This window comes from Carcharhinus amblyrhynchos, chromosome 16 (genome assembly GCF_965287045.1).
Source record: "Carcharhinus amblyrhynchos chromosome 16, sCarAmb.v2.hapA, whole genome shotgun sequence".
Lineage (NCBI taxonomy): Eukaryota > Metazoa > Chordata > Chondrichthyes > Carcharhiniformes > Carcharhinidae > Carcharhinus > Carcharhinus amblyrhynchos.
This window is the reverse complement of record NC_137339.1, coordinates 68,615,870-68,643,093: the sequence shown is the minus strand read 5'-3', so window position 1 is coordinate 68,643,093 and position 27,224 is coordinate 68,615,870. Positions and strand designations below refer to the sequence as shown.

Here is a 27,224-nt window from a genome sequence, read left to right as displayed (position 1 = left end):
AATTTACCCTTGTTGGAAATATGATGGTTAATTTTTCGATGAGGCACGTGATGTAAAGAAAGGGTATTATTTTTGATATTTTTGGGGATTGGTGTGCTATAATATGAAGCAGGCTTATAGGTGTATGTGTGTATGTGGGCTGCAAGGCTAAGAATACCAAACGGTTCTAGGTGTGAAAGATACTTGAAGTAAATATGGACAAGTTGAATTTTTTGCAAGTAAATAAGACATGATTAGAAATTTGCATTTGGAGTTAAAGAATGTTGTTGTGTTTGGTTTGTTAAGAGCCAGGCTAGAAACGCCAAGGTGTTTTGTGAAATTAGCCTAGACCCTTTGATTTTGGCAATGGTGAGCATAAGGTGATTAACTCCAGGTATGATTCAAGTAACCCACTAGGAAGCTTTAATCAAACAAAATTTATTTAAAAGCACCTGTAGAATATACAGAAAGAATTTGCATATATTTTATCAATTACAAGACTTCAACATGACACAGTATAATGCATAACAGCTAGCTATCTCTGTTGTTCCAATATAAAAGCAATACCCCATAGGTACACACCTTTCTTCAGAATTAGTTAGCACTAATAGAAATATGCTCAAATGATTCCAGATTTCCAGCTTTTAACGCCTGTAGACAGAAATTCAAACAGACATTTTCAGAGAAGAATATATCCTCAAGACAGTAAACTAGAGAAGCAAATTTAATTTCTAGTAGCTCCTAGTCTTCAGACTTCAGAGACAGTAAAGGATACCTCCCTCTCTCTCTCTAGAGCTTCCAAAACAGCAACACTTAGACAATAGAATCTCCAAATCCAGGCAGGGAAAACAGAGGCACTGGTCTCTCCCTCTCTCTCTCTCTCTCTCTTTCTCTCAATCCAACTAACATCTGAAAACAACTAAGCTGAAACCCTCTGTGAAAGCCTAGCAGTCCCCAGTCATATGACCTGACCTGTCAATCATCCCAGTAAAGCTCTACTCTGCAATGCCAGGGGAATACTAAAACCACAGACCACTGCATTAGTTCAGATTAATATCAACTATACTGCTTCAGTAGCCATAGAGGACACAGCTCCAGACATAATTGCACCAATAGAATGGCGGAGACTGCTAGAAACATCCTGCAGAGATAAATGATTAAAATACATTTCTTTAAAGCCCAATATCATCACAGGTTTTTATATTTCAAGGGACATACAAAGAGATTTACAACAAAAAAGTGATTGGTTATTGAAGTGTGTTTTATCTGAAATTAAGCACAGGAAAGAGAACATAAAAGATTACCATGTTTTGGGAAAGGATAAAAGGTAGTGGAATAAAGATAAATGAATGAAAAGCTAGTGAAGGAGAGGTGTGAAAGTTGTGGGTGGGAGAGGGAAGAGGAGGATATATGAGCTTTCTTGTAATGCTGCTCTCTGCTGTGAAAAGTGCTATGAAGAGACAAAGGAAAGCATCCTTCAGCCAACACAGAGCAACGTCTACTTTCATTCAAAAAGCAAGATTTTGTTTTTAAATTTCTTAATTATCCACAGCAGAGTGGGGGTAAGGTGGAAGCCCTGTGAGATACCTTCCCTACAGTAACAATGGGTTTGCCTTGTGACAACATTACCGAAATATCTAACAGAGTAAATATCTACAAGGGATTGTTGCCTAAAGGGGTATTTATTTGTGAGTCAACTAGTTAGGAATTCTATTTTTGGGGGAATGTTCTATAACACTAATTTTAACTGTGTAAGAATAATCTTGAGCATTTAAGTTTTCTTTTATTGCTAAATGTTTTAATTTTATATTTAAAATCCCCATATTTTGACTGTAATTTAGGGTGTGGCTTCTGACTTCAGCACATGTATATCCTCATGATCAAAATTCAAAAAGAAAATAGCTGTGATGAGCTTACCCAGGTTTTCCTTTGGGATTTGATTTGCATAGCAGTTACCACCTGCTGAATCATTACAGGAAGGTGTTTTCCAACAGTGAGGGACAACCCTGAAGGAGCACGTACAAATTAAAACACAGAGCATCATCTCACATAGATCTTCTTTCAACTCTGTGAGATAACATCAATGTGAGGAAATTCCATCTGATTATGCAGAGGGAAACTATTTCTTAGGAGTGAGGACTTGTGGTTTGTAGGAAGGTAAACGTGTAGAAATTTTTGAATGATTCTCTTTTCCTGTGCTCTTCTCACACTATGTATCTCACCCTTGCTGTTTATTTATTTGCATAAATAGAATTCTTATCAATATCACAGTTTGCGTAAACATCATCCACTTGATATGGATTGATTCGATGGGTAGATTTCATTTCCACATCTTTCTTCTGTAAGAGAAACAGAAATATCAGAATGATGCTCAGAGTGATCTGTGTATTATACTGTCCAATTGCGGAAACACATCTAATATCAAACACTGCTTTTGAGTTTTGCAAGCTGCTTAGGTGCGGTTTGTCCATTGCAAACTGATGAAGGGGCATATTACTTGATATGATCCATCAGTCTTTGGGCTGTTCGGCCAACATATCTGGCATCACATCATCACTGAAATGAATATCTCACCTTGCTCAATTGTGTGATGGGCAGAATGTCTGTTTGTTGATGGCAACTTGTTAGTGACGAATACCACTGTTGTTGCTACAACATTGCAGCAGCTCAGCAAAATCTAGCTTCACCTGTTGCACAAATGTTTGCGATACCAACCCCCTCCAGGGTAATCTGAGCCAGACTGGGCACTTTTCAGAGCCGAAAATGACAGCCTTAGGCCGCTCAAGATTTTGCGCGAAATACACGGTGAAACAATTTGATTAGGGAAGCCCCTCTGTCTCCCCCAGGACCATTACCCATGGGCTGGTGAGACAGACTAGAGGGTTGAAAATTCAAGCAAGTAACATTCAAGATGTTACAATTGCCACTGCTCAAACAGAGGCTGTTTCTTCCATGAGTTTGCTGCTGATGGATTCCCTATCAGCAGAAAATGAGGGAGAGAAATGGTCTCCGATTGGAGATGCAATGAGTATGCTGAGGATTGCCAAGTGGAAGGACACAATGCTCTGGCAGGGCTGCTGCCCGGGGAGAGCAAAGTTGTGTCAGACCCAGAGAGGATGAAGTTGTGTCGGGTTCGGGGGGGATGAAGTTATGTCGGGTTCGGGGGGGGATGAAGTTGTGTCGGGTTCAGGGGGGGATGAAGTTATGTCGGGTTCGGGGGGGGGATGAAGTTGTGTCGGGTTCGGGGGGATGAAGTTGTGTCGGGTTCGGGGGGGGGATGAAGTTGTGTCGGGTTCGGGGGGGGGGATGAAGTTGTGTCGGGTTCGGTGGGGGGATGATGTTGTGTCGGGTTCGGGGGGGGATGAAGTTGTGTCGGGTTCAGGGGGGGGATGATGTTGTGTCGGGTTCGGGGGGGATGAAGTTGTGTCGGGTTCGGGGGGGGGGGGAGGCAGGTGTTTGGAGACTAGTCAGTGTCGTGAAGATATGGGAATGAGTGAGACTGTGTTTGGTGAGGAATGTGAGTTTTTGCTGGTGTGCAAGTCTACATGCAAGAATGACCCTGTGTGCAGATGTAAGAGAATGATTGTGTGTGTGTGTGTGTGTATGTGTGTGTGTATATATGTGTGTGTGTGTGTGTGTGTGTATGAATGTGTAGAAGTGAGAGTGCATATCTGCAGGCACTGAGAGTGTGTGGGAGTGAGAAACAAAGTGGGTGAATGTGAGAGGATGAGTGTGTGGGACTGAGCATGCATGTGGGACAAAACGTGTGTGTGAGATTGAATGAGTGAGTGAATGAATGTGAGGAAAAGTGAGTGAGCGTGCAGAAATGTGTGGGAGTGAGTGTCTGCCTTACTCCCAATCTCAGGTTTCTCACTCTCAGCAGCACACACACGCTCATATTCTCAACACACTCACACATAGACACATGCACACATAGGCACACGCACACACACATTTACACACACATTCACACTCACACACGCACACACACAGACATACACCAACCCTCATCCTCACTCACACACATACCCTCAAACACTCACATGCACATACACCCTCACACACATTTGCACACACACGTATATACATACACACACATGCACACACACATACATAGACGCACACCCTCGCACACACACACACCCTCACGCACTCACACACACACATATGTACATAGACACACATTACACACATGCACGCACACATATAGACACACACACAACTACAAACACACACGTACATACATGCACACAGACACATTATCACACACGCTCGCACACAAACCATCACACACACACACTCACCCTTGTACACATGCACACTCACACATACACCCTCATACACACACATAGACACACACGCATGCACACTCACACACACACATATGCACGCACACATACGCACACACACATACGCACAGATATACACACAATCACTCACACACTCACTGACACAGTGACTCTCACACACACACACTCACACACACTCACACACTCACACTCAGAGTGAGCACCCTGATGTTGGGAACGAGGTGGACATGCACACGACCAATCCTCTCACAATCTGGTCACTTTTACTAGTGACTCTGTTGTTAAATTCACAGTTTACTGCTGTAATGTTGCTTTATCTTTGCTCATCAATTCTTTCTTTTCCCAATGTCACAACATTTGTTTGAGATTCAGTTTAATAGTCTGCCAAACCTTTTCACTCTGAAATTTGCTCATCCGCCCTGGAGTGAGAACAAACTGTAAAGTGGCTCCCTGAGTGAAAAGGTGAAACAAGCCTGTTCTAGAACATTCTTGCCAATTTGATTGTCTTGCTTGATGTGAAGATGAACAGCCCCCAAAATTCCTACATGTCCTTCATTGCAGGCTCCAATAATTTCTTGTTTAATGCTCTGGCAATGGAATAACGACTGTTGGACGACTTACAAACTACTCCCACTAAGTGTTTTGACTTTTGCTATTCCCAATTTCTGACATCCATACTGACTCAACCTCAGAATCCTTTCTCACTAATATCCTTATGTCATCCTTTTTATTGTCAGGACTATTCCAGCTCCTTTTCCCTTTTGTCTGTCTATCTGAAATATTCTGCACCCTGGAATATTTATTTCACAACCATCATCATGTTTGTGACCAGAGAGGGGAGACTTTCCACTCATCTTTTCATCAGTGACGTAACAGGAAATCTCAACGTTCAACATCTGGGACATCACTGTGCTACATTATCATCACCAGCCTCTCTGCACCCACCACTCCTGCTCCCATAATAAAATTCATTCACGTCAGCAGGATGGTAGAATGACATGAATTGCGACTGACCTCACACAGTGTGCACCTGAAGGCAGACTCTCCCCAGAGGAGCTCAGGTGAGGGATTGTTCGTGGGGACAAAGGATCATGATCAGACAATGACAGGCTTCAATGCCAGGGGTTACTGCCCAGACAGTGCCGAAGGCAGGACACAGGTAGAGCCAGGGGCAGTGCCAAGATAGGGCCAGGGGCAGGGCCGAGAGACTGTCCAGTCAGAGCCCAGACAATGTTCAGGGGGCAGTGCCTAGAAAGGGCTAGGGGCAGGGCACAGGTAGAGCCAGGGGCAGTGCCCAGATAGGGCCAGGGCAGGGCCCAGAGACTGTCCAGTCAGAGCCCAGACAATGTTCAGGGGGCAGTGCCTAGAAAGGGCCAGGGGCAGGGCACAGGTAGAGCCGGGGCAGTGCCCAGATAGGGCCAGGGGCACAGCCCAGGTAGAGCCAAGGGCAGTGCCCCGAAAGGGATGGGGGGGCAGGGTCCAGATACAGCCACGGGGCTGTGCCCAGGCAGGGCCGGGGGCAGGGCTCAGGTAGAGCCAGGGGGCAGTGCCCAGACAGCGCTGGGGGGCAGTGCATGGACCATGCCAGGGAATGGCTGTTGAGTGGGGGAGAGTTCCGTATGATCTTTTGTGCACTGAGGCCACGATCTATAAAGCATTAAAGTTGCTGGTGGGCAGACTCAGTTAGAGTTGCTTCACTAGCATGACTTATTGGGACCCACCTCTTGCCATTTCTTTTCCTATGCTCCCAACAATCTGTTGGAGAAAGCCACTGTTAGTGCGGACAGCTTCAACATCGTTTTTCCCCCTTGCTGCCATATTCCACCAAATACAGGCAAAATTCCCTTGTCTATCTCTGTAATGACAATTCGATCAAACTCACTGACCCCTATTTATGCCACCAATTCATCTTATGCATTCAGATAAAGAAGCCCTAATTTCATTTATAAATCCTATTTCCAGGAATGACTTTATTCGCAAATGTGTGTTTTTCTTATTAAACTCTCCTCCCCGAACAGTCCCACTCTGCTTGATTTTAACAACATTACAACCTTGACCTTTCTCTTTGCATTGCTAAGTCTTCCTCAATCCAATTGGTGTTGGGTTTAAGGAGTGCTGAGTTTCAGTGTGCCAACCATCACAGAAGCACAACTGGAACGACCACATGAAAAACTGGCAACTTGAGGGGCTGAGTGTAGTGGTATAGTGGTTAGCACTGCTGTCTCACAGTGCCTTGGACCCAGGTTCAATTCTGGCTTCAGGTCACAGTGTGGATTCTGCACGTTCTCCCCGTGTCGGCAAGGTTTTCCTCTGGATGTCTAAGGATGTGTAGGTTAGGGTGGATTGGCCATGCTAAATTGCCCCTTAGTGTCCAAAGATGTGCAGGTTAGGTGAATTGGCCATGCTAAATTGCCCCTTAGTGTCCAAAGATGTGTGGGTTAGGTAAATTGGACATGGTAAATGTGTGGGGTTACGGGGAGGGGACGGGAGGGGGCAAGGGGTGAACCCAGGTGAGATGCCCTGTCAGAGAGCCGGTGTGAATCAATGGGCTGAATGGTATCGTTCTGCCCTGTAGGGATTCTGTGTGTATCCTGAAGCATTTAACTTACTTTCTGATTTCTCAGAACCTCTGGCACCTCACAGTTTTCATAAAAAGGACCCTGACATTCATCGATACGACAGTTCAGTTTAGCTTCCTGTTTCCTATTGCCTTTCTTCTGTAATAGAAATAAATATGGACAGAGTAACCATCAACATGATCTATCTTTCATGTTGGCCGAGATTATTAAGTCCTAGATTTCCACTCCGCTTTGTGCAACAAGTGCTTCCTGATATCACTCCCGAATGGCTTGGCTCAAAGCTTCATAACTTGTCCCCTAGATTCTAGAACCCCCCCACCCCAGCACCAACCCCTCCAAACCACCAACCCCCATCAATCATTGGACAGGAATCAATTATTGGAATCTGTCTTTATAAAGTCACAGCATCAAAGGACAATGTTGGTCGTGGAACTGAATTCCAATCGTTCTGTTACTTACCCAGGACCTGTCCGACTGCTCGCCTGGGGTGCAACTGCCAATGTTCTCTGCTTGGACTGAATGTCCTCTTCCTGTGCTGCACCCTCTGTGTGTTTAATTAGAAAGGGTTAATGAGTCACTTGTGAATCAAAATGCGTATCTGGACTACAAGTAATAAGCCTTTTATTGAAATGTCTTGGACCGTGAGCATAACGTTAACCCTTTGTGTGCTGACGCTGTGACGTGACTGCAGTGTAAAGCTGGGGAGTCGTTGACAGAGTTTTCTTTCACTGCTCACTCCAGTTATGAAGGTGGATTTTTGGAAGGAGCAGATCTTGCTCAGCACTGGTTAAAAATGTGAGAATCTGGACAATGTGTAAGAGGATGAGAGAGAGAGAGAATGAGAAGGAGAGCAGTACTGAAGAAAGGAGAGACAGTGAGTGAGACAGAGAAAATGGAAAGGGCTTGCATCCACTGAACCACTGAGGATAGAAGGAGTTGCATTTATATATCACCTTTCACAGCAATAGAAGTCCCAGATACTGATTGAGGGCTGCATTGTTGGATCAGATATATTTATCCAAATGTTCTTGTAAAAGATTCTGCAATGGCTAATTGGAGAAGAGTGAGGAAAAGCACTTCCCAGCATCCTGAGGCCAAAGTTTATTCCAAAACTAACATTAGTTTCAAAATATTATCTAGATCACGGTCACTTTGTTACTTGTGGGAATTTGCTGTACACAAGTTAACTACTGCATTTCCTACATTACAACACTGGAAAAGTACCTCAATGGCTATAATGTGAAAGATGGCATCGGAATGCAACTTATTTCTACTGTTAAGTTCCTGGACCACAACAACAAGGTATATTGTGAAGCCAGGCTAGACTCCAACAGTTTTTCTGTAAGTTCTGCTTATCACTATTTCAGTTCCAAGTCAGCATTAGTCTTCCCATAGAATTAAACCCACTTTAAATATAGTTACAAACACCAGCCTATTAACTCTAACTCATGGTTAGAATGAGTCATTATCCAGCTTTTCCAGCATCTGAACTTATGTTTCCCAGACACAATGACTCACTGTAGGAAGAAAAACAACTTTAAAACATTCTACAGAAACAGAGACTATATCAATGGCGCAGTATTATCACACAACAGAGAGAGAAGATTGGTGCAAACTAACAAATTAAACCTTCACACTTACTTTCTCACACACTTGTAGATGATGAATCCAATTAGTCCAATGCACAAAGTGCTCCCAGCTCCAAACAATCCTACTATCCATTGGTTGAAATCTCGATCTGTAAAAATAGCCAGTAAGTGATTCCAGTACAGTTTTAGAATGATTCTCAGATGTACACGTAGTCATTCTGAACTTGTGAAGTGATATCTCTCTATATGTGTAAGGTCGAGACAAGTTGCATTTATCTCAACATTATTTCTATCCTATATTTCTATACGCTGGTTTCTGTAAGTAGGAATCATATATAAGTAAGATACCAAATAGTTGAGGTGACACAGCCATGCTAAATAGTGGAAGCAGCATGTTATAGGCAGTGTTAAGTGATCCCATAACCAACGGATCAGATCCAAGCTCTGCAGTCCTGCCACATCCCGTCATGAATGGCGTTTGATAATTAAAGAACTAACGAGAGAAAGAGGCTCCACAAATATCGCCATTCTCAATGATGAGGGAGTCCAGCACATCAGTGCAAAGAGTCTATATTAACATTCAAGAGGCATCTGGATAGATGCATGAATAGGCAGGGAATAGAGAGATATGGACCACCTTGAGGTAAAAAAAATTAGATTAGACATTAGCATCTATCTTGGCACAGACTTGGTCGGCCGAAGGGCCTGTTACTGTGCTATACCCTTTTTTCTTCTTTGTTCAGGCCGAAGCATTTGCACCTTCTTCAGCCAGGAATGTCAAGTGGATGATTCATCCCGGTGGTCTCCAGCATCGCAGATGTCAGTCTTTAGCCAATTCGATTCACTCCATGTGTTAGCAAGAAATGGTTAAAGGCACTGGCTGCTGCCTGGACTATGGGCTCTGACAACACCCTGGCAATGGTATTGAAAGTTGTGCTCCAGAACTTACTACAAAACCAGTCCAGCTAGTTACCGCGCCATCAGTCTACTCTCGGTCTTGAGCAAAGTGGGGGAAGACGTCATCAACAGTGCTATCAGCACTTACTGTGAAATAACCTGATCCTTGGATTCTGCCAAAACCACTTATCTTCACTCCTTATGGCTTTGGTCCAATCATGTACAAAATAACAGAATTCCAATGGTGAGGTGAGAGTAGCTGCCCTTGGTGTCAAGACAGCATTTGATTATGGCACCAAGTAACTCTGGCAAAACAGAATCTGATTGGAATTGGGGAAACGCTCCACTGGTTGGAGTCATACCTGACACAAAGGAAGATGGGTGTGGTGGTTGGAGGTCAACCATCTCTGCTCCAGGACATCACTGCAGGAGTCCCTCAGGGTGATGTCCAAGGCCTGACAGACAATCAGTTAAAGCAAAGTCTTTGAATATTTTAAAAGTGAAACTAGACAGATTCTTGATAAGCAAGATGATTGAAGTCTATCAGGGATAGGCAGGAGGTTAGAATCAGATCAGCCACAATCTTATTGAATAGAGGAGCAGGTTCAAAGGGCTGAGTGACCTACTTTTGCTCCGAATCCAGATGTTTGTATGAGAGAATCTAACCTTCACCTCTTGACATTCAATGATGTTATCACCATATAATCCCCCACAATTACCATTGACTAGAAACTGAACTGGATCAGCCTCATACATATTGTGACTAAAAGAGCTGATCAGGGGCTGGAAATTCTGCGAGTAACTCACCTGCTGAATCACCAAAGATTGTCCACATTCTTACAAGGCACCAGTCAGGGGTGTGTTAGAGTACTTGCCACTTTACTGGATAAGTGCAGCCCAACAACAATCAAGGAGCTCAACACCATCCAGGCCAGAGCAGCACCTGCACAACACAGACTGCATCAAAGGTTCACCCCCACGTTCCAAATGCAATAATTTCAGATTCTGCCAAAAATGTACAAATTGCACAAGCTACTGAAAACAGGATGTCAACGTCTGTGTACACTCACGTTCCACAGTGATGGTGATGGACCCCTCAACAGCTCCATGTTCATTCTCTGCCGCACACTGATAGTCTCCAGTGTGCCAGGATGTAACGTGAGGAATCATCAACCACAGCTCATTGTTGGAACTTGTTCTGTTCATCAGGACATTAAGATGTCTCCAGGTCAGGTGAGAAACTGGAAAGCTTTTGACAGAGCAGATTATCACTGTGGAACTCCCCTCAATTAAATTGATCGATGAAGAGTTAATTATATCAGCAGAAGTCATTGAGAAATTCTGTGGAGCATCTAAAAACAAATAAATATCCATTAACTTTCATTGTGAAGCACACTGAGAGGCCCTGAGAATGTTGTAGGTGTGATATCAATGTAGGTTATTTCAAAAAAGCATGGAATCTGAATAGACACTTCAGTTCAGTGCTGAGGGAGTGCCGCACTGTCAGGGGGTCAGTGCTGAGGGAGTGCCGCACTGTCAGGGAGTCAGTGCTGAGGGAGTGCCGCACTGTCAGAGCGTCAGTGCTGAGTGAGTGCCGCACTGTCAGAGGGTCAGTGCTGAGGGAGTGCCGCACTGTCAGGGGGTCAGTGCTGAGGGAGTGCCGCAGTGTCAGGGGGTCAGTGCTGAGGGAGTGCCGCAGTGTCAGGGGGTCAGTGCTGAGGGAGTGCCGCACTGTCAGGGGGTCAGTGCTGAGGGAGTGCCGCACTGTCAGAGGGTCAGAGGTGATGGAACACTACTTGGTCGCAGGGGATGTTAAACTGATTTCCCTCTTTCTCAGGCAATTAATCCCCTGATAATATTCAATACAGAGTTCTCTCGAGTAAGTTGTTACCAGTCAACAACAGATGATCTGCTTCTCACCACATTGTTGTTGATGGGATCTTGCTGTGCATAACCTAAACTGTTATATCTGATGTAGAATGAATTATATCTGTACTTACATTGCACAGTTAGTACAAGTGTCTGCTCCAATGTAACAGATGGATATTTCACTCCACAGGTGAATTTATGTCCGTGGTGTTTGGGTGATGGGATCAGGGTCAGAACAGAAGTATAGGTCAGAGTGACACCAAGCTGAGTTACAGTGTTTGAGACTGATCCAGTTATGTTAGTGGGTGTATCCCAGGTTAAGACAGGTGCTGTTCCATTGCACGTTGTGTTGAAGGTGCAGCTTATGTTGACGCGCTTTCCTGAAATAATTTCATTAGGGAATATCGTGGGTTTATCTGTGAAATCCAACACAGAGAATGAATCCTTTTAGATAAATATAACATGAAGCATCAGTTCAAATAGAAATCATAGTCCCACAAAAGAAAGCATTGTCACAAGGATGAAATCAGAACTGAATTTCCAGTGATCAGGTGAGAACAAGATGGGCTTTTTTTTAAATGAGAAGCTGAAGGTTAATCTTATATAAAACAAGTCAATATGGCATTTGTCAAAAATAAGTTCCACTTGTAGAGCTGACCAGAGCTAGGAGTCATCAGTACAAAATATTCAGTCATAGGACTCCAACAGAAGGAGGCCACCCAGCTCACTGAGTCTGTCCCAACTCCGAAAGAACATTTTATGCAGGCCTTATTCCCACAACCCCACATATTTACCTGCTAATCCCCTAATCTATACATCCTGGGATATTAAGGGGCAATTTTTTTGGCCAATCCACCTAACCTGCACATCTTTGGACTATGGGAGGAAACCAGAGCACCCAGAGGAAACCCACGCAGACATGGGGAGAACATGCAAACTCCACACAGACAGTGACCCAAGGCTGGAATAAATCCAGGTCCCTGACAATGAGGGAGCAGCACTAACCACTGTGCCGCCCATTTCAAGGCCAGTTTGAAGTGGTCCCTCTCACTGCCCATGATCAAATATATTTGTGTCTGAATATATGTGGTTTCTTACCCATGGAGGACTTGCATCAATTTAAACAAGACAGCAGCAAGCTCATGTATTTAAAAATGAAGATTTGTTTATTTCTCGTGCATTTGCTCCAGAAGTTAACAAAAAGGTGACATTTCACTCACACAACTCGTCCTCACACAAAAAGAAACTAAACAATGAAAATGGAATTTAAATCAGTCTCAATTTCAGTGCAAGCTTAATGTTTCATAGTTAAGTTTTAGCTGAAATGAATATTTCTAAAATGCAGAGATTTTTTAGTGGTTACGAATGTTCCTCAAGTTGATCTGCCCAGAGATGGATTTCACAGGTTGTCTTCCAGGTACAACCACTGGGGGGAGAGAGAGGCTTAATTTCTCTTTCAAGGTGTTGTGGGTAGTTACTTCGCTGCTTAACTGGCTGCAGTGGTCAATGGTTTTCTTCTCTCTGATGAAATTCTGACTGTGTCTTGTGACAATACTGTGCCTTTAAGAAATGTATTTTTGTCATGATTCTTGTGCAGGATCTGTTTTCACAGTTTTTTGTATTATTAGTTTTGTTCTGTCTATAACCAGCATCCTGGATTATTACTGCAGCAGCATAACTGCTTCTAATTGCTAAAATAATTGCTTAATTCTAGACTAATGTTGTTCCGTTGTTTTGAGTGGTTCACCTGGAGTTTTGCAGAGTAGGATTTGAATAGGTTGATTGATAGGTCAGATCATACAACTGAGTGGAGCTGGGCTTATACAGAGAATTCAAGCTGAGTTGCTGTTTAGGTGCTGCTTTTGAGTTGAATTATTTTCCCCTCTCTGAAGATAGAAACTGGAATCTGACAGCAGATAAGTCACTTTCCCTGGATATTGCTGTTTGGGAGTTCCAGATAAAGGTATTCTTTTCTACCTCTGAAGCCTGGAGACTGAAAGCTACCAAATGCTAGGTTTACTTCTCTGAAGTTCTGTTTTTTGAGGATATAGACCTCTCTGGAAACTGCTGTCTAGATCTCTGTCCAGAAATGTTAACAAACTGGAAATCTAGCACCTCATGAGCATTATTGTTTTTTTTTGCTAATTAATTCTGAGCAAAGGTCAAAGGCTGTGGGGATATTGGTTACATTGGAACAACAGAGATATCTAGCTGTTAAAACCTATACTTTACCATGTTGAAGTATTTTAATTGGTAAAAGGTGGGCTAATTAATTTGGTTATATTTTAACTGTGTTCTTAAATAAAGTTTGTTTTGATAAACCCGTCCTAGTGGGTCAATCAGATCATAGTTGGAGTGAAACACCCTAATGCTAAAATCAAAAGGAAAAGTTGGGGTCTAGTCTAACTTCATAAATACCTTAGAGTTTCTGATCTGGGCCCCAACACTCTGAATATGTCTCTAAAAACCTGTTTGAATGTTCTGCTGTTTCTTGTAGCAAGGAACCAATATGGCCACTGTATCATCTGACTGTGCATCAGTGTCTATTCACAGTTCCAAATAAGCGATTGTGATAATTTAGTTAGTCATCTTCCTACTGTATTTGCAAATTGACACTTTTGCAAAGAAGGTGTCCAATAAAGTTTAATTTATGCACTAGCAGAACCCACTGTAAGAAAATTTCAAAAAAATGATCTTTGCTCTCTTTGTGCACAATGGCGCAGTGTTTAGCACTGCTGCCTCATCATCCCAGGAACCCAGGTCACTATCTGTGTGGAGTTTGCACATTATCCCTGTGTCTGCCTCAGTTTTCTCTGGGGCTCCAGTTTTCTCCCATAGCTCAGAGGTGAGCGGGTTAGGTGGATTGGCCATGCTAACTTGTTCCTTAGTGTCAGAGGAATTAGCAGGGTTAATACGCAGAGTTACAGGGATAGGGATTGGGATTGTTGTCGGTGCAGGCTCAGTGGGCCGGATGGCCCCCTTCTGTACAGTATGGATTCTATGAAACTGGTTTAATTCACAAAATCGGATCATAACTCTGAGAATCCATCTTTACTTTCAGGTTTATTTATTGGGAAATGTGGGTTTTCCCCAAAAAAATTCTAAGTTTCTAAGGTGCAGGATAATGGGAGTAAATCCCACTTTTTTTTAGCATGATTTCCAGAATGAATGTCCGACATTCTGATCACACAGCGTGATTCACTCTGGAAATCTGTGGGTGGGACCCATTCCTGCCCAAGAGGCCAGCAGCATAGCGCTGAGTGGGCAGCTGCGTATGCGCCAATCTGGCGACATGGAGATCTGCATAAGCGCAGTGGTTCCCCCATTGCCAGCGTCCAGATAGCCCAGTTGCTGGCCTGCCGATGCCTCATCCCACCCCCTGATCGCTGGCCTCCCAGACCGCCCCAGGCCAGCCCCTATGTTCCTCGCCTCCAACCCTGACAGTCCAGAACCCTCCCAGACAACTTTGACACACACCCCCACCCCAATGGCCAGCCCCAATCGCTGGCCTCCCTCCCTCCCTCCCCTACCGATCCCGATGCAGATTGACAGCGGGTCTCACCCCACCTTGCCCTGCCCCATGCCCCCTGGGCATTGGCACTTTGTCTCTTGGGCTATGCCAGGGATCACAGGCTGGTATTGCCAAGGTGCCATGCCCAGGAGGCACCCTCCCCACTGTCCGGCCCCTTGGGTTCTGATTTCTCCCCCTTCGCTCCTGTGGAGTTGGGTCTCCAGCTCCCCAAAAATGGGGAGTTACCCTATATGCTGCTGGAATGAACCATTCTGATGGAGGAGGGGCAATGCTAGATGTCATTCCTTAATACCTGTGTCTCCCCGCCAATTTCCGGTGCAGAAATAAAGCTACTGGAAACCCACCACTGGTAGATGCTAACGGGCTGGACACCCAGCGCAGACCCCATGCATTGGGCTCCACTGAAATCTCCAAGGGGAGAATCATCCCCATGACTTTTCACTGTGTACCAATACACATGACAATAATAAATCAAACCAAATAATTTGCTAATTTCAGTGTCTGTCATTGAAATTCATACACTTTCACCCAGAGTGCCTTGAATTGATAATAATAGGGTGGAGGAACAGCTACACCTTGGACAGCACCAGCTAATTACTTCCTCAAAAATCACTTCATAGTTAAAATCAACCCTGTCCGTAGCAGGAAAAAAAAGTTCAAAACCAACATCTCCTACCCAGCAGCAAAAACAGATGATCAGGTTATTTATCTCATTGCTGTTTGTAGGATAAAGCGACACACAGATTTGTTGCTACACTCCTAAATATTTCATTGTTTCTCAGTTGATTTGGGACATGTTGAGGTGGTGAAATGTGCTGCAGAAATGTGAGGGGGCGCTATTACCAAAAAATTCTAACAAAGGTGAAAATGGGAGAGAATTGCTTCCATTTTTCGGTCAAGCTCCCAGTTGCAATCATTTAGAAAATACATGAGGCAAAATGTGATTCTCGCCAGTAAGGGGGTGGACAGGGAAGCTGGCACTGAACTCAGAGCACCATTGTGCATGTGTTCCAATCCCCCAGTGCACTGTGCAGTGTGTACACAGTGCACTGGCAGATCTATCACTTCCCCCATTCTCCAATAACCCTGCCCCACCACCTGCCAATCAGTGCCCTGGATGATCGGTGTACTGGCCGATCGCCATCCCTGGACAACCACACTGACCGATTGCCACCCCGACCCCATCCCATCTCTGCCACAATTTGTGTTATTTCCCATTGAGAGTTGAATGTGAATTATTGAGTAATTATAACACAGCACTTACCAGAAACGCAAAGCCGTGTTGCTGGGTAATAGTTATGGCTGGGACCGTTGTCAAATTCTATTCTGAAAAAATAGGGCCCTGCATCTTCATATTTGACATTGTTTATAATCAGGGAGCAGTCGCCATCTTTCAGTTCTCCAGACAGCCGGGTCCGATGGCGGAACCGTGGCCACTCATGATTGTGATCCTTGGAGTGAAAGGCTAGGGGAGCCCAGGGAATCTGTTTCTCAGCATAAAACCAGACACCACCTCGAGGCTTATTTTCCCAATCTTTTGGATAAGTGTAAGTGCATGGGATCTGTACATATGAACCTTCCTGCGCTATAACCTCTCGTGGAGTTTTGCCTTTCCACTCTTGTGACAGTCCAACTGGGGAGAGAAATATCAACATTTAACACTGGATGGATTGTAGATCCACTAGATTCAATGTCCAGCCTACCCTCCTTTCCCCCCACCCTCCCCCCCGACTCACTTGCATCACTGCTGCACAGTGGCTGTAGTCTGGACCATCTACAGGGCACGTAAGGAACTGCCCAAGGTTTCCCAATAGATGAAAGAGAATCCTGGACACAGGAGTGGACAGATTCATTCTGCATTAACTCATGGTCCTCAGGACCCTGTTTACTGAAGCCAGTCTTCATTGTCAAAAAATCTCTTCAAATCCTTATTGTCTGAGGAATCTCTTTGGATTCACATTGTCTGAGGAATATCTTGGATCCTCAATGTCTAAGAAATCGCTTTGGATTCACATTGTCTGAAGTAGACGATCAAAGTGTTGAAAAATCACGAGGGGCTCTGGGAAAGAGTAGAGAGGAGGAAACTGTTCTCATTGGTAGAGTGATCAAGAACCAGTGGGATGCAGATCAAAGATGATTGGTGAAAGAGGTGATGACAGCACAGGGAAAGACTTTTTCACCCAGCGAGTGCTTAGGATCAAGAATCCACTGTCTTAGAGCTGGAAGAAGGCAGATTCAATTGAAGATTTCAAAAGAGAATTGGATCAGAATGTGCAGGGGAATGAGAAGGCAGAGGGGGAGAGTGGGGCTGGGTGAATTGCTTTTTCAGAGAGCTAGCACAGAGGCAGTGGGCCGAATAGTGTCCTGATGTAACCGTTCTGACGATCCACTTGAATGAGTGTAATTCTCCACATCTTCCCTTAACTGTAAGTGCAACACCGTTGAGCAGGTGGACTGTGTTTTACTCTACACAGTGATTTGCTGTGATCTGGAAGGTACTGTCTGAAAGGGCAGTGGAGGCAGATTCAATAGGAACTTAAAGGATTTGGATAAATACTTGAAAAAAATATATACAGCTCCATGGGGGAAAGAGCAGGGTGGAATGGGAATAATTGGAAAGCTCTTTCAAAGATTTTAAAATCTATAAAAATCCAGTAACTGTTACCACTCAAGGCAGTATGTCTCTTGGGGATATTTCTGAGTAAACCAGCAGATAACTTTTCAAATCAGGCTTTTTTCACAGAAATTACTCTCTGACAGTTAAACCTAAGAATGATGGGTCAAATGGCGTTCTTTAACACTGCATCATTCTATGGTTTTATATTGGCAGGAAAATATTGGCATCATGAAAATATCAGGAAAACACCATAAATCAGAATATTTTCTGTTGTTAATGTTCTGCTTATACATTGTAAAACTGTAGGAAAATGTAACCTAATTAAGTCAGGGTTAGGGTGATTGTGAATAGAAATAGTTCATTTGATATACGGCTGAAAGTGTATACACTGCAAAAGATGTCTACCAAAGGCAAGTTACTAACAATGGGGGACAGAACATGAATAGATCTGAAGAGGTTGTTAAGGGTTCAAAGGAAGAAATACAAGGTATGAGAAAGCGATGCGAAGAAGAGATGCACCGAGTGAATTTACTTCACTCTTAAAATCCAAAAGCTAAAATCCAGAGATCAGGGTAATTAAGTCTGAGGGAGTGCAGTTCTAAAGAAGCTCGGTCAAATAAGGAAAAGATCAAAGGGGAGAAAATTTAAACCTCTGCAGAGAGCTGTTTTGTAGACCTTCCCAAACAAAAAAGAACTCAGTGAGTAGATTCTGCGGAGAAAGCCTGATTTGGAAAGCAAGCTGCTGGTTTACCTCAGAAGCAGTCCCAACAGACATAGCTGCCTTGTGCGGCAACAGTTACTGGGTTTTTATAGATCTTAAAATCTACAAGGTGTTGTGCAGCAGTCTGGAGCAAGTTAGCTCTGAAGGTAGTTAAGATTATTTGCAACCCTTTAAATTGGTGATATTGTGGATGGGATTTTCCAGCTCCTCCCGCTAGTGAGATCTTCAAGTCATGTCGAAGGTGGCGCTGGGGATGGATTCCCTGTGACAGGGTGAGCGAGCCATGCAAAATAACAAACTTGGGCGGAACTGGAAGACCCCCCCTGCAGCCAATGGTGAGGCACCTCCAGGGAGAGTTCGCACGTGAGCAGACAGCTCATGAAACGGCACCAATTTTTCATATGGGCATCAGGGAAGGCCACACGTGGATCTGGGAAAAGGCCACAGGGCTAAGGCGCAAAGGCCTCGGAGTTTAGCGGCAAATGTCTTAATGAAGAGGGGCAAAGGCCTTGGGGCGACATAAGGGAGATTCAATGTGAGGGAGGATGACCCAGGCCCTCTGGGGAGAAGATTAGGGGGCAGTGGGAGAAAGACTACAGGCCAAAAGGGGAAGACAATCAGTGTTAAAATCGCAGTTCTTGAGGCTGCCTTCTGCTCCTGGGCCATAAGCCACAATGAGAAATGTGGGCCAGTGGGTGGTTGGTCAGTCATCAGGGGCTGATGGATGCACTCACATTTTGTGGGAGGGGGAAATGAGGATGAGAGGGCACTCTGCAGGCTTATTGCTGACAAGAGTAAGTCTAATAATCAGTTGTGTAAGTCATTAACATTCTGTTGCAGCTCAGATCATTCAGCTACAACTCAGTTAGCATGCCTATTGGCTAACGACTCATCCAGTTATGCCCACTACAGCAGAGCTGATTTGTGTGAGTGCCACTGATTGCTGCACAGCAGTTAACTTATGGTGCACTGACCTCTACATTGAGTGAGTGCTATAGTGTAGTGAGTGCTGCACCTTGTTCAACTGTGCAAGTACATACATCTTCTTGAACCGTTTTCAAAGGCACACTGCCTGAGGAGAACCCTCTGAATGTTAAAAGGTGCACTGAGTTGCATTTTGACAGGTGCCCCATTGACCCGTTGGGCTTTGGAGTGAAGCTTGAGACAAGCCTGCACCAGAGATGAGAGCTCAGGATGCAGTAGAGTGGCTAAAGTTGTGGTCCCTCTGTCAAGTTGCGTGGAACAAAGTTGACCTGGAGAGATATCCACTGCCTGAGGCTTTGAAAGTCGCAGCTTCTTTCAACTTCTATGTGACTGGTTCCTTCCTGGGATCCAGGACTGACTTGTGGCATCCCATAAGCCTCTGCAGAGAAGTGTATCCATGAGGTGAAGAACTTTGTGAGGGCACACAACTTTGTCCATTTTAACTCAGATCAGGCAGGAACAATGAGAGTCACCCAGATGCCTGGGTTTTCACCAGTGCCGGGTGCCATCAACTGCACTCACGTGGCCCTCAGATCCCCATGGCTTCAAGGAGTGCAGGGTGAACCGCAAGGGTTTCCACTCCAAATGTTCAACTGATCACACACAATCAATCCTCCAGATGTGTGCTTTGTTCTATGGGAACAACATGTACATCCTAAGCTGATCTAAGATCCCTGGCATGTTTGAGATTCTACGTCAGCTACAGGGTTGACTCTTTGACGACAAGGGATACCCGCTGAGGAGGACTAGAGGGCACAGCCTCAAGATAAAGGGGGGTCAGTTTAGAACGGAGTTGAGGAGGAACTTCTTCACTCAAAGGGTGGTGAATCTCTGGAATTCTCTGCCCGTTGAAGTGGTGGAGGCTGCCTCGCTAAATATTTTTAAGAAGCGGGTTGATGGGTTTTTGATAAGAGAGGGGATTAAGGGTTATGGGGAGAGGGCGGGAATGTGGAACTGAGCCACAACAGATCAGCCATGATCTTATTGAATGGCGGGGCAGGCTCGAAGGGCTAGATGGCCTACTCCTGCTCCTATTTCTTATGTTCTTATGTTCTTATGTAGCTAATGACACTATGCTGAGGTCGCAGAGTACAGCTGAGACTAAATACAATGAGGTGGAACAGACCATAGAGATAGCGAAGAGCTAGTTCCAGTGCCTGGAGCGGCCTGGTGGAACCCTGCAGTGCAGTCCACAGAGGCTATGATGCATAGGCCTATTGGGACCTACACAACCTGGTGCTTCAATGAGAAGAGGAACACCTCGAGGAGGAGATGGTGGAGTGGAACATTTCCTTGGATGAGGAGAACGTTGAGATGGACGAGAAAGAGGAGATCCTGGAGGGAGAGAATGCAAGCCATGAGGCGATGGTGATGGCCAGAGGGGGCAGACGAGCTTGGGATGGGCTTATTGCCACCAGATTCTTAGAGAGTGATGAGGTCAGCCAGTGAGGACATCCCATCATCCTCATGTCCTTTCTGTGAACATTGCTCTTCCGTCTGACTGCTGGAAGCTCGTACCGTTAGTGATAAGGCTGGTGAGCTGGAGAAGGAGCATTGACCACAGTCCCTATGCTGCAGGAGGAAGATGACCTGCAGTGGGGACAGATCCTCAAAGAGATGCTGTGAGTGTCCGACTCCTATCTGGCTGTTGGAACTCGCTTGCTCTCAATGACCAGCATCATGTCACGTGGAGAGTTTCAGCTCCCCTGGTCTAAGTTCATTCTTGGTAATCAAGGCGAACCTTGAGGTTCAGTGTCACCAGAGGCTGAGGAAAATTGAATTTGGAGACAAGGAGCTGGGTAATGTACAGAGAGTACATATTGTCAATGATTGGGATGAGTGATGGTATCTCTGTACAATGTGGGAGACATCCTCATTCCCTATGAGAAATAGGCATGATCAGTCAGTGTGAAGGATTGCCACCAATGTGCTGGCAATCTTGCAGAGATCACACAAAGGAAGCTCTGGACTGAGCACTTGGCCTCTCTGTGGTACAGGAATCAGCTTTTCTTTTCGGCCCTACAGGAAGACGCCTCAGCAGAACAAGGAGCCATTGAGAAGATGCAATAAGTGAGAATTTATTAAGAGGTGGACAGTATCTGCAAGTGCTTAACACCTGTGCCCACGCTGTGTAACAAGATCGTCATAATCTTTCCAACCCCACTGCCACATTACAGCGCAATACAGGCCCTTTGGCCCTCGATGTTGTGCCGACCAGTGGAACCAACCTAATGACCCTCTACCTAAACTATTCCAATGTTATCCGTATGCCTATCCAATGACCATTTGAACGCCCTAAAGTTGACAAGTCCACAACTGCTGCAGGCAGGGTATTCCACACTCTTATTACCCTCTGAGTAAAGAGCCTACCTCTGACATCCGTCCTATAATTATCATGCCTCAATTTAAAGCTGTGTCCCCTCATGTTACCCATCACCATCAGAGGAAAAAGGCTCTCACTGTCCGCCCTATCCAATCCTCTGATCATCTTGTATGCCTCAATTAGGTCACCTCTTAACCTTCTTCTCTCTAACGAAAACAACCTCAAGCCCCTCAGCCTTTCCTCATAAGACCTTCCCACCATACCAGGCAACATCCTGGTAAACCTCCTTTGCACCCTTTCCAATGCCTCCACAGCTTTCTTATAATGCGGCGACCAGAACTGTACGCAATACTCCAAGTGCAGCCGCACCAGAGTTTTGTACAGCTGCAACATGATCTCACGGCTCTGAAATTCAATCTCTCTACCAATAAAAGCTAACACACCGTGCGCCTTCTTAACAACCTTATCAACCTGGATGCCAACTTTCAGGGATCTGAACATGTATACCAAGATCTCTCTGCTCGTCGACACTACCAAGAGTCCTTCCATTGGCCCTATACTCTGTAATCCTGTTACTCTTTCCAAAGTGAATCACCTCACACTTCCGCATTGAACTCCATTTGCCACCTCTCAGCCCAGCCCTGCAGCTTATCCATGTCCCTCTGCAAACTGTAACATCCATCCTCATTGTCTACAACTCCTCCAACTTTAGTGTCATCCGCAAATTTACTAACCCATCCTTCTACACCCTCATCTAGGTCATTTATAAAAATGACAAACAGCAGTGGCCCCAAAACAGATCCTTGCGTTACACCACTGGTAACTGAACTCCAGGTTGAATATTTCCCATCAACCACCACCCTCTGTCTTCTCTCAGCTAGCCAATTCCTGATCCAAACTGCTAAATCACCCTCAATCCCATACATCCATATTTTCTGCAGGAGCTTACCATGGGGAACCTTATCAAATGCTTTGCTAAAATCCATATACACCACTGCTTTACCCTTATCCACCTCTTTGGTCACCTTCTCAAAGAACTTGATAAGGTTTGGGAGGCATGACCTACCCTTCACAAAACCGAGTTGACTATCCCTAATCAAATTACTTCTCTCTAGATGATTATAAATCCTGTCTCTTATCATCCTTTCCAAAACTTTGCCCACAACAGAAGTAAGGCTCACCAGTCTATAATTCCCAGGATGGTCTCTACTCCCTTTCTTGAACAAGGGGACAACATTTGCTATCTTCCAGTCTTCCGGCACTATACATGTAGCCAATGATGACATAAAGATGATGCCATGTCTAGGTGTTTTCTCAAAATCCACAGCAGAGGTGAGGTGCCCTGCTGTTTGCCACATCCTGTTGTCTGTAATGGCCTTGGCAGGCACCCTCTGGAGGGCTGATACCTGGAGGGTCTGCTTTCAGGGCCCTGCTGTGTGGCAGAGCCACCTACCTCAGCCTGTAGAGCTGGAGCTGAGGCGCTCAGAGGAAGAGGGGACTTGAATAGGCAATAGGCTGTCAGAGTCACCAGGGTGAATGGTCCCAGGTTGTGCTTCAGCTGCTCAGAGCTGTCTTAGACTGGGCTGTTCTCCTTATGCGAGACAAAGATTTGATTAGCGCATGACGGGCGTCTTCAGATACAGGAGACATGACTCACGTTAGTATTGTGTAATGGACGGTGCTGTGCTAGATTTCCACTGGGTTTATCACCACCCACCTCGTCATCGACACAGGAGTGATTGTCATTCTCCCCGGACAGTGAGAGGGCTCTTTCTTCAGAATCTGCAAAGATTTTCCTCTCAGATATCCATTTGGGATCTTTTGATTATTGTTTCAACGTATTGTGTATGAAAACAGATGGAGAGGACGTAAGGAGCCTGCATGCTAAGGCAGATGATAAAAATGCCAGACATGTGCAGATGGTGAACAGAAGCAGCAAGATGATAAGGAAATTACCTGTAGGGAAGATGCAGATGTGCGTGGGAGAGCGAGTGGTGGTGTCCCTTGAGCTGGCAGTAAGTGAGCTCCCGGTTGATGTGATGGGTGTGTGAATTGAAAGTGATGAGAAGAGTAACTTACCCTGGCAGAACTAGTGAAATCATTCAACTTTTTCCAGCACCGGATGCCTATCCGTAAACAAAATAGGGGGCTGTGTTCTCAGCCCCTTACTATTCTCCATATACACCTATGACTGTGTGGCCAAATTCCCCTCCAACTCAATTTTCACGTTTGCTGACGATACCACCATAGTGGGTCAGATCTCAAACAATGACGAGACAGAGTACAGGAATGAGATAGAGAACCAGGTGAACTGGTGCGGCAACAATAATCTCTCCCTCAACATCAACAAAACAAAGGAGATTGTCATTGACTTCGGGAAGCGTAGTGGAGAACATGCCCCTACCTACATCAGTGGGGATCAAGGGTCGAAAGCTTATGTTTTAAAGGGTCCAGATCACCAGCAATCTACCAGCCTCTACTTTCTCGGAAGACAAAGGAAATTTGGCATGTCAGCTACGACTCTCACCAACTTTTACAGATGCACCAAAGAAAGCATTCTTTCTGGTTGTATCACAGCTTGGTATGGCTCCTGCTCTGCCTAAGACTGCAAGGAACTACAAAAAGGTCGTGAATGTAGCCCAATCCATCACGCAAACTAGCCTCCCATCCATTGACTCTATCTACACTTCCCGCTGTCTCGGAAATGCAGTCAGCATAATTAAGGACCCTACGTACTCCGGACATTCTCTCTTTCACCTTCTTCCATTGGGGAGAAAGATATAAAAGTCTGAGGTCACATATCAACCGATTCAAGAACAGCTTCTTCCCCTGCTGCTGTCAGACTTCTGAGTGGAGTTACCTTGCATTAAGTTGACCTTTCTCTACACCGTAGCTATGAATGTAACACTACATTCTGCATGCTCTCCTTTCCTTCTCTATGAATGATATGCTCTATCTGTATAGCACGCAAGAAGCAATAATTTTCACTGTATGCTAATACATATGATAATAGTAAATCAAATCAAATCCATCTCTGCAATGCACTGGTATTAAAAGCTGTTGCCAATGCCTCCCATGCTGATTTGCTGTCCCAGCTCACAGTTCTCCTTCATATGTGGGGGTCAAGGACTTCACGCCTTTCCTCTCCACTACTCAGCAGTCTCAGGGCAAATCATCAATAAACACGGCGGGGGGGGCAGCCTTCCTTAAAGTCATCAGTTGCTGATGACCAAGGAGAAATGGCTGGTGAGAGCTGGGGTGACCTTTAAATGTTGCACCCCCATCATTAATGCGCTGAGGTAACGGCAATGCAAGCAAATTAGAGACTGCCAGCTACCACTGAGCCGGTATGAATCCCATGGCCTAAAATTCTTTTGCCTAAGTGCTATACAATGTGGCATGGCAACCTATCATCGCTGTCAGTGGGCTAAACAATGCTTTTCTCACCTGCTTTCGGCCCTTGTTCAATTTAGGAAAATTCCCTCCTTTGTCTTGGTTAAATGTATTTCCAGTTCCTCTCTTTATATCTGAAGAAGTTATACAGACTTCAAAGATGCTACCTGCTGAGTTTTTCCAGCATATTCCTTTGAGATATTCCATATCTCTTAACAAACATTTATTTTGTTAAAATCATCACAAAATGTCCAGGAAAATTATCATTCTCTGGATTTCAAACCTTCTCTCACATTATTGCAAAAGTAAAGTTGAGGCCAGTTATCTGGGATTCGAACAACTCAGCAATTTACCACCAGCCATCTCCTGAACAAAATACTCAGTGACCAGTGCTCCAGTGAGTTGATCTCTCAGTTCAGAGTCCGAGGTTTCAGGTAGTCAACTCTTTCAAACAAGGGAATTTATAAATTCTTACAGCTAGGAATGTGCGACTGATTGGATACAATGGCCAAACACAATGGGTTAAATGGCTCCTTCTCCAACCTATCTTTCATAATTGTCTGAGTTTTAACTACGCAATACCTGAGAGACAACAACCAAGTTCTATAAATTTGTCATCTTTGTACATTTGCTCTCACCCCTTGTCTTTACAATCTTTCAGTTATCTCGCTTGATCTTGGCTGTGAATATGGTCAGATGAGGCAGGAAGTTTGAAGGCCAGACTGACTGCCTGTTGTAAGTGTTGCTGCATTTTGGTCGGAGCAACTTTGCACTGAATTTCACATTGCAACTCGCCCACCACCCACTCCAAATGTTCATCCTCAAGGTTTAGGCAGATAATTGCAGAGTTTGAGTCCCTCCAGGCAGCTGAAGGCACAGCAACCATTGGTGGAGCGAAGAAATCAGGGGATGGTCAAGAGGCTGGAATTGGAGCAGTGGAGAGATCCTGGAGTGTTACAGAGATAGGGAGCATTACAGGTGCTCGAGGAGGTTACAGAGATAGGGAGGGGGGGTGTAGGGGCTGGAGGAGGTTACAGAGATAAGGAGGGATGTAGTGAGCGGAGGAGGATACAGAGATAGGGAGGGGTGTAAGGGCTGGAGGAGGTTACAGAGATAGGAAGGGGTGCAGGAGCTGGAGGAGGATACAAAGATAGGGAGGGGTGTAGTGGCTGGAGGAGGTTACAGAAATAGGGAGGGCTGTAGGGGCTGGAGGAGGTTACTGACATAGGGAGGGTTGTAGGGACTGGAGGAGGTTACAGAGATAAGGAGAGGTGTAGGGGCTGGAGGAGGTTACAGAGATAGGGAGGGGTGTAGGGGCTGGAGGAGGTTACAAAGATATTGGAGAGCTTTTAACGTAAGGAACTGAATTTGAATTTTGAGGTGTTTTCTGATGGTGAGTCAGTGCGTATCAGTGAGCACAGAGGTGATGGGTGAATGGGACTGGGTGTGAGTTTGTACACTGGGTCACTGCTGAATTGCTTCCCAATCAGAGCTCAATAAGAATCACCTTCTACAATGACAATTAACCATAAATCTATCCGAGCTGATGATGATATTACCTTGGAGAACTGACAGGAGGAAGTAAGATTTCCCGATCATTGTCCAGTCCCAGATATTTCACCAGCTTCTCACTCTCAAGCTCTGAAAGAGAAAGGAGTTAATGAGACCTCACCTCTTGTCCGACAGCTCTTGAGAGACCAGAACTGCTTCAAGAAAACATGCTCACAGTACTGCATTAACCCTCAATATTGCTTCTCTGACAGTGCGGCACTCCCTCAGCACTGACCCTCTGACGGCGTGGCACTCCCTCAGCACTGACCCTCTGACAGTGCGGCACTCCCTCAGCACTGACCCTCTGACGGCACGGCACTCCCTCAGCACTGACCCTCTGACAGTACGGCACTCCCTCAGCACTGACCCTCTGACGGCGTGGCACTCCCTCAGCACTGATCCTCTGACGGTGCGGCACTCCCTCAGCACTGACCCTCTAACGGCGCGGCACTCCCTCAGCACTGACCCTCTGACAGTGCGGCACTCCCTCAGCACTGACCCTCTGACGGTGCGGCACTCTGTCAGTCAAAGGGCTGAAAGCAGTTGACTGGATTATTCACTGAAGCTCGTATATGTGCACTTTGCTCATCCCTTGAACTAGAAAGATGTTCTGTACGACACCCTCACACGCAGATCTCAATAGTCAGTAGAAATCTTTCAAAAGGTATCCATTATTGGAATCTGTCTTTATAAAGTCACAACATCAACAAAGGACAATGTTGATCGTGGAAGTGAATCCTAATTGTTCTGTTACTTACCCAGGACCTGTCTGACTGGGGAATAACCGCTGACCCACTCTGCTTGGGCTGAATGTCCTCTTCCTGTGCTGCTTCCTCTGTGTGTCACTAAGAGAGAAAATGGGAAGTGCTTGTTAATAAAG

The 27,224-nt window shown here is 45.1% G+C and overlaps 1 protein-coding gene across 1 annotated transcript; it reads right to left on the bottom strand.

The window, feature by feature from the left end:
* Positions 1–455: 455 nt before the first annotated feature.
* LOC145354062 (sialic acid-binding Ig-like lectin 13) lies at positions 456–27,189 on the bottom strand. The gene is made up of 9 exons (XM_080205191.1): positions 27,103–27,189; positions 26,353–26,434; positions 16,020–16,388; positions 11,355–11,639; positions 10,425–10,706; positions 8,510–8,606; positions 7,328–7,412; positions 6,899–7,006; positions 456–2,318 (listed from the first exon to the last, which is right to left on the bottom strand). The coding sequence occupies exons 2-9, from the start codon at positions 26,390–26,392 to the stop codon at positions 2,211–2,213; spliced, it is 1,374 nt and encodes a 457-aa protein (XP_080061317.1). The 5' UTR covers positions 26,393–26,434; positions 27,103–27,189; the 3' UTR covers positions 456–2,210.
* Positions 27,190–27,224: the final 35 nt, after the last annotated feature.

Coding starts and splice junctions, on each gene's coding strand:
- LOC145354062 (XM_080205191.1), bottom strand. CDS start 26,392: ATGATCGGGAAATCTTACTTCCTCCTGTCAGTTCTCCAAG. Junction 11,640..16,019: donor AACACGGCTTTGCGTTTCTG/GTAAGTGCTGTG, acceptor TGGATTTCACAG/ATAAACCCACGATATTCCCT. Junction 7,413..8,509: donor ATCTACAAGTGTGTGAGAAA/GTAAGTGTGAAG, acceptor TTAAACACACAG/AGGGTGCAGCACAGGAAGAG.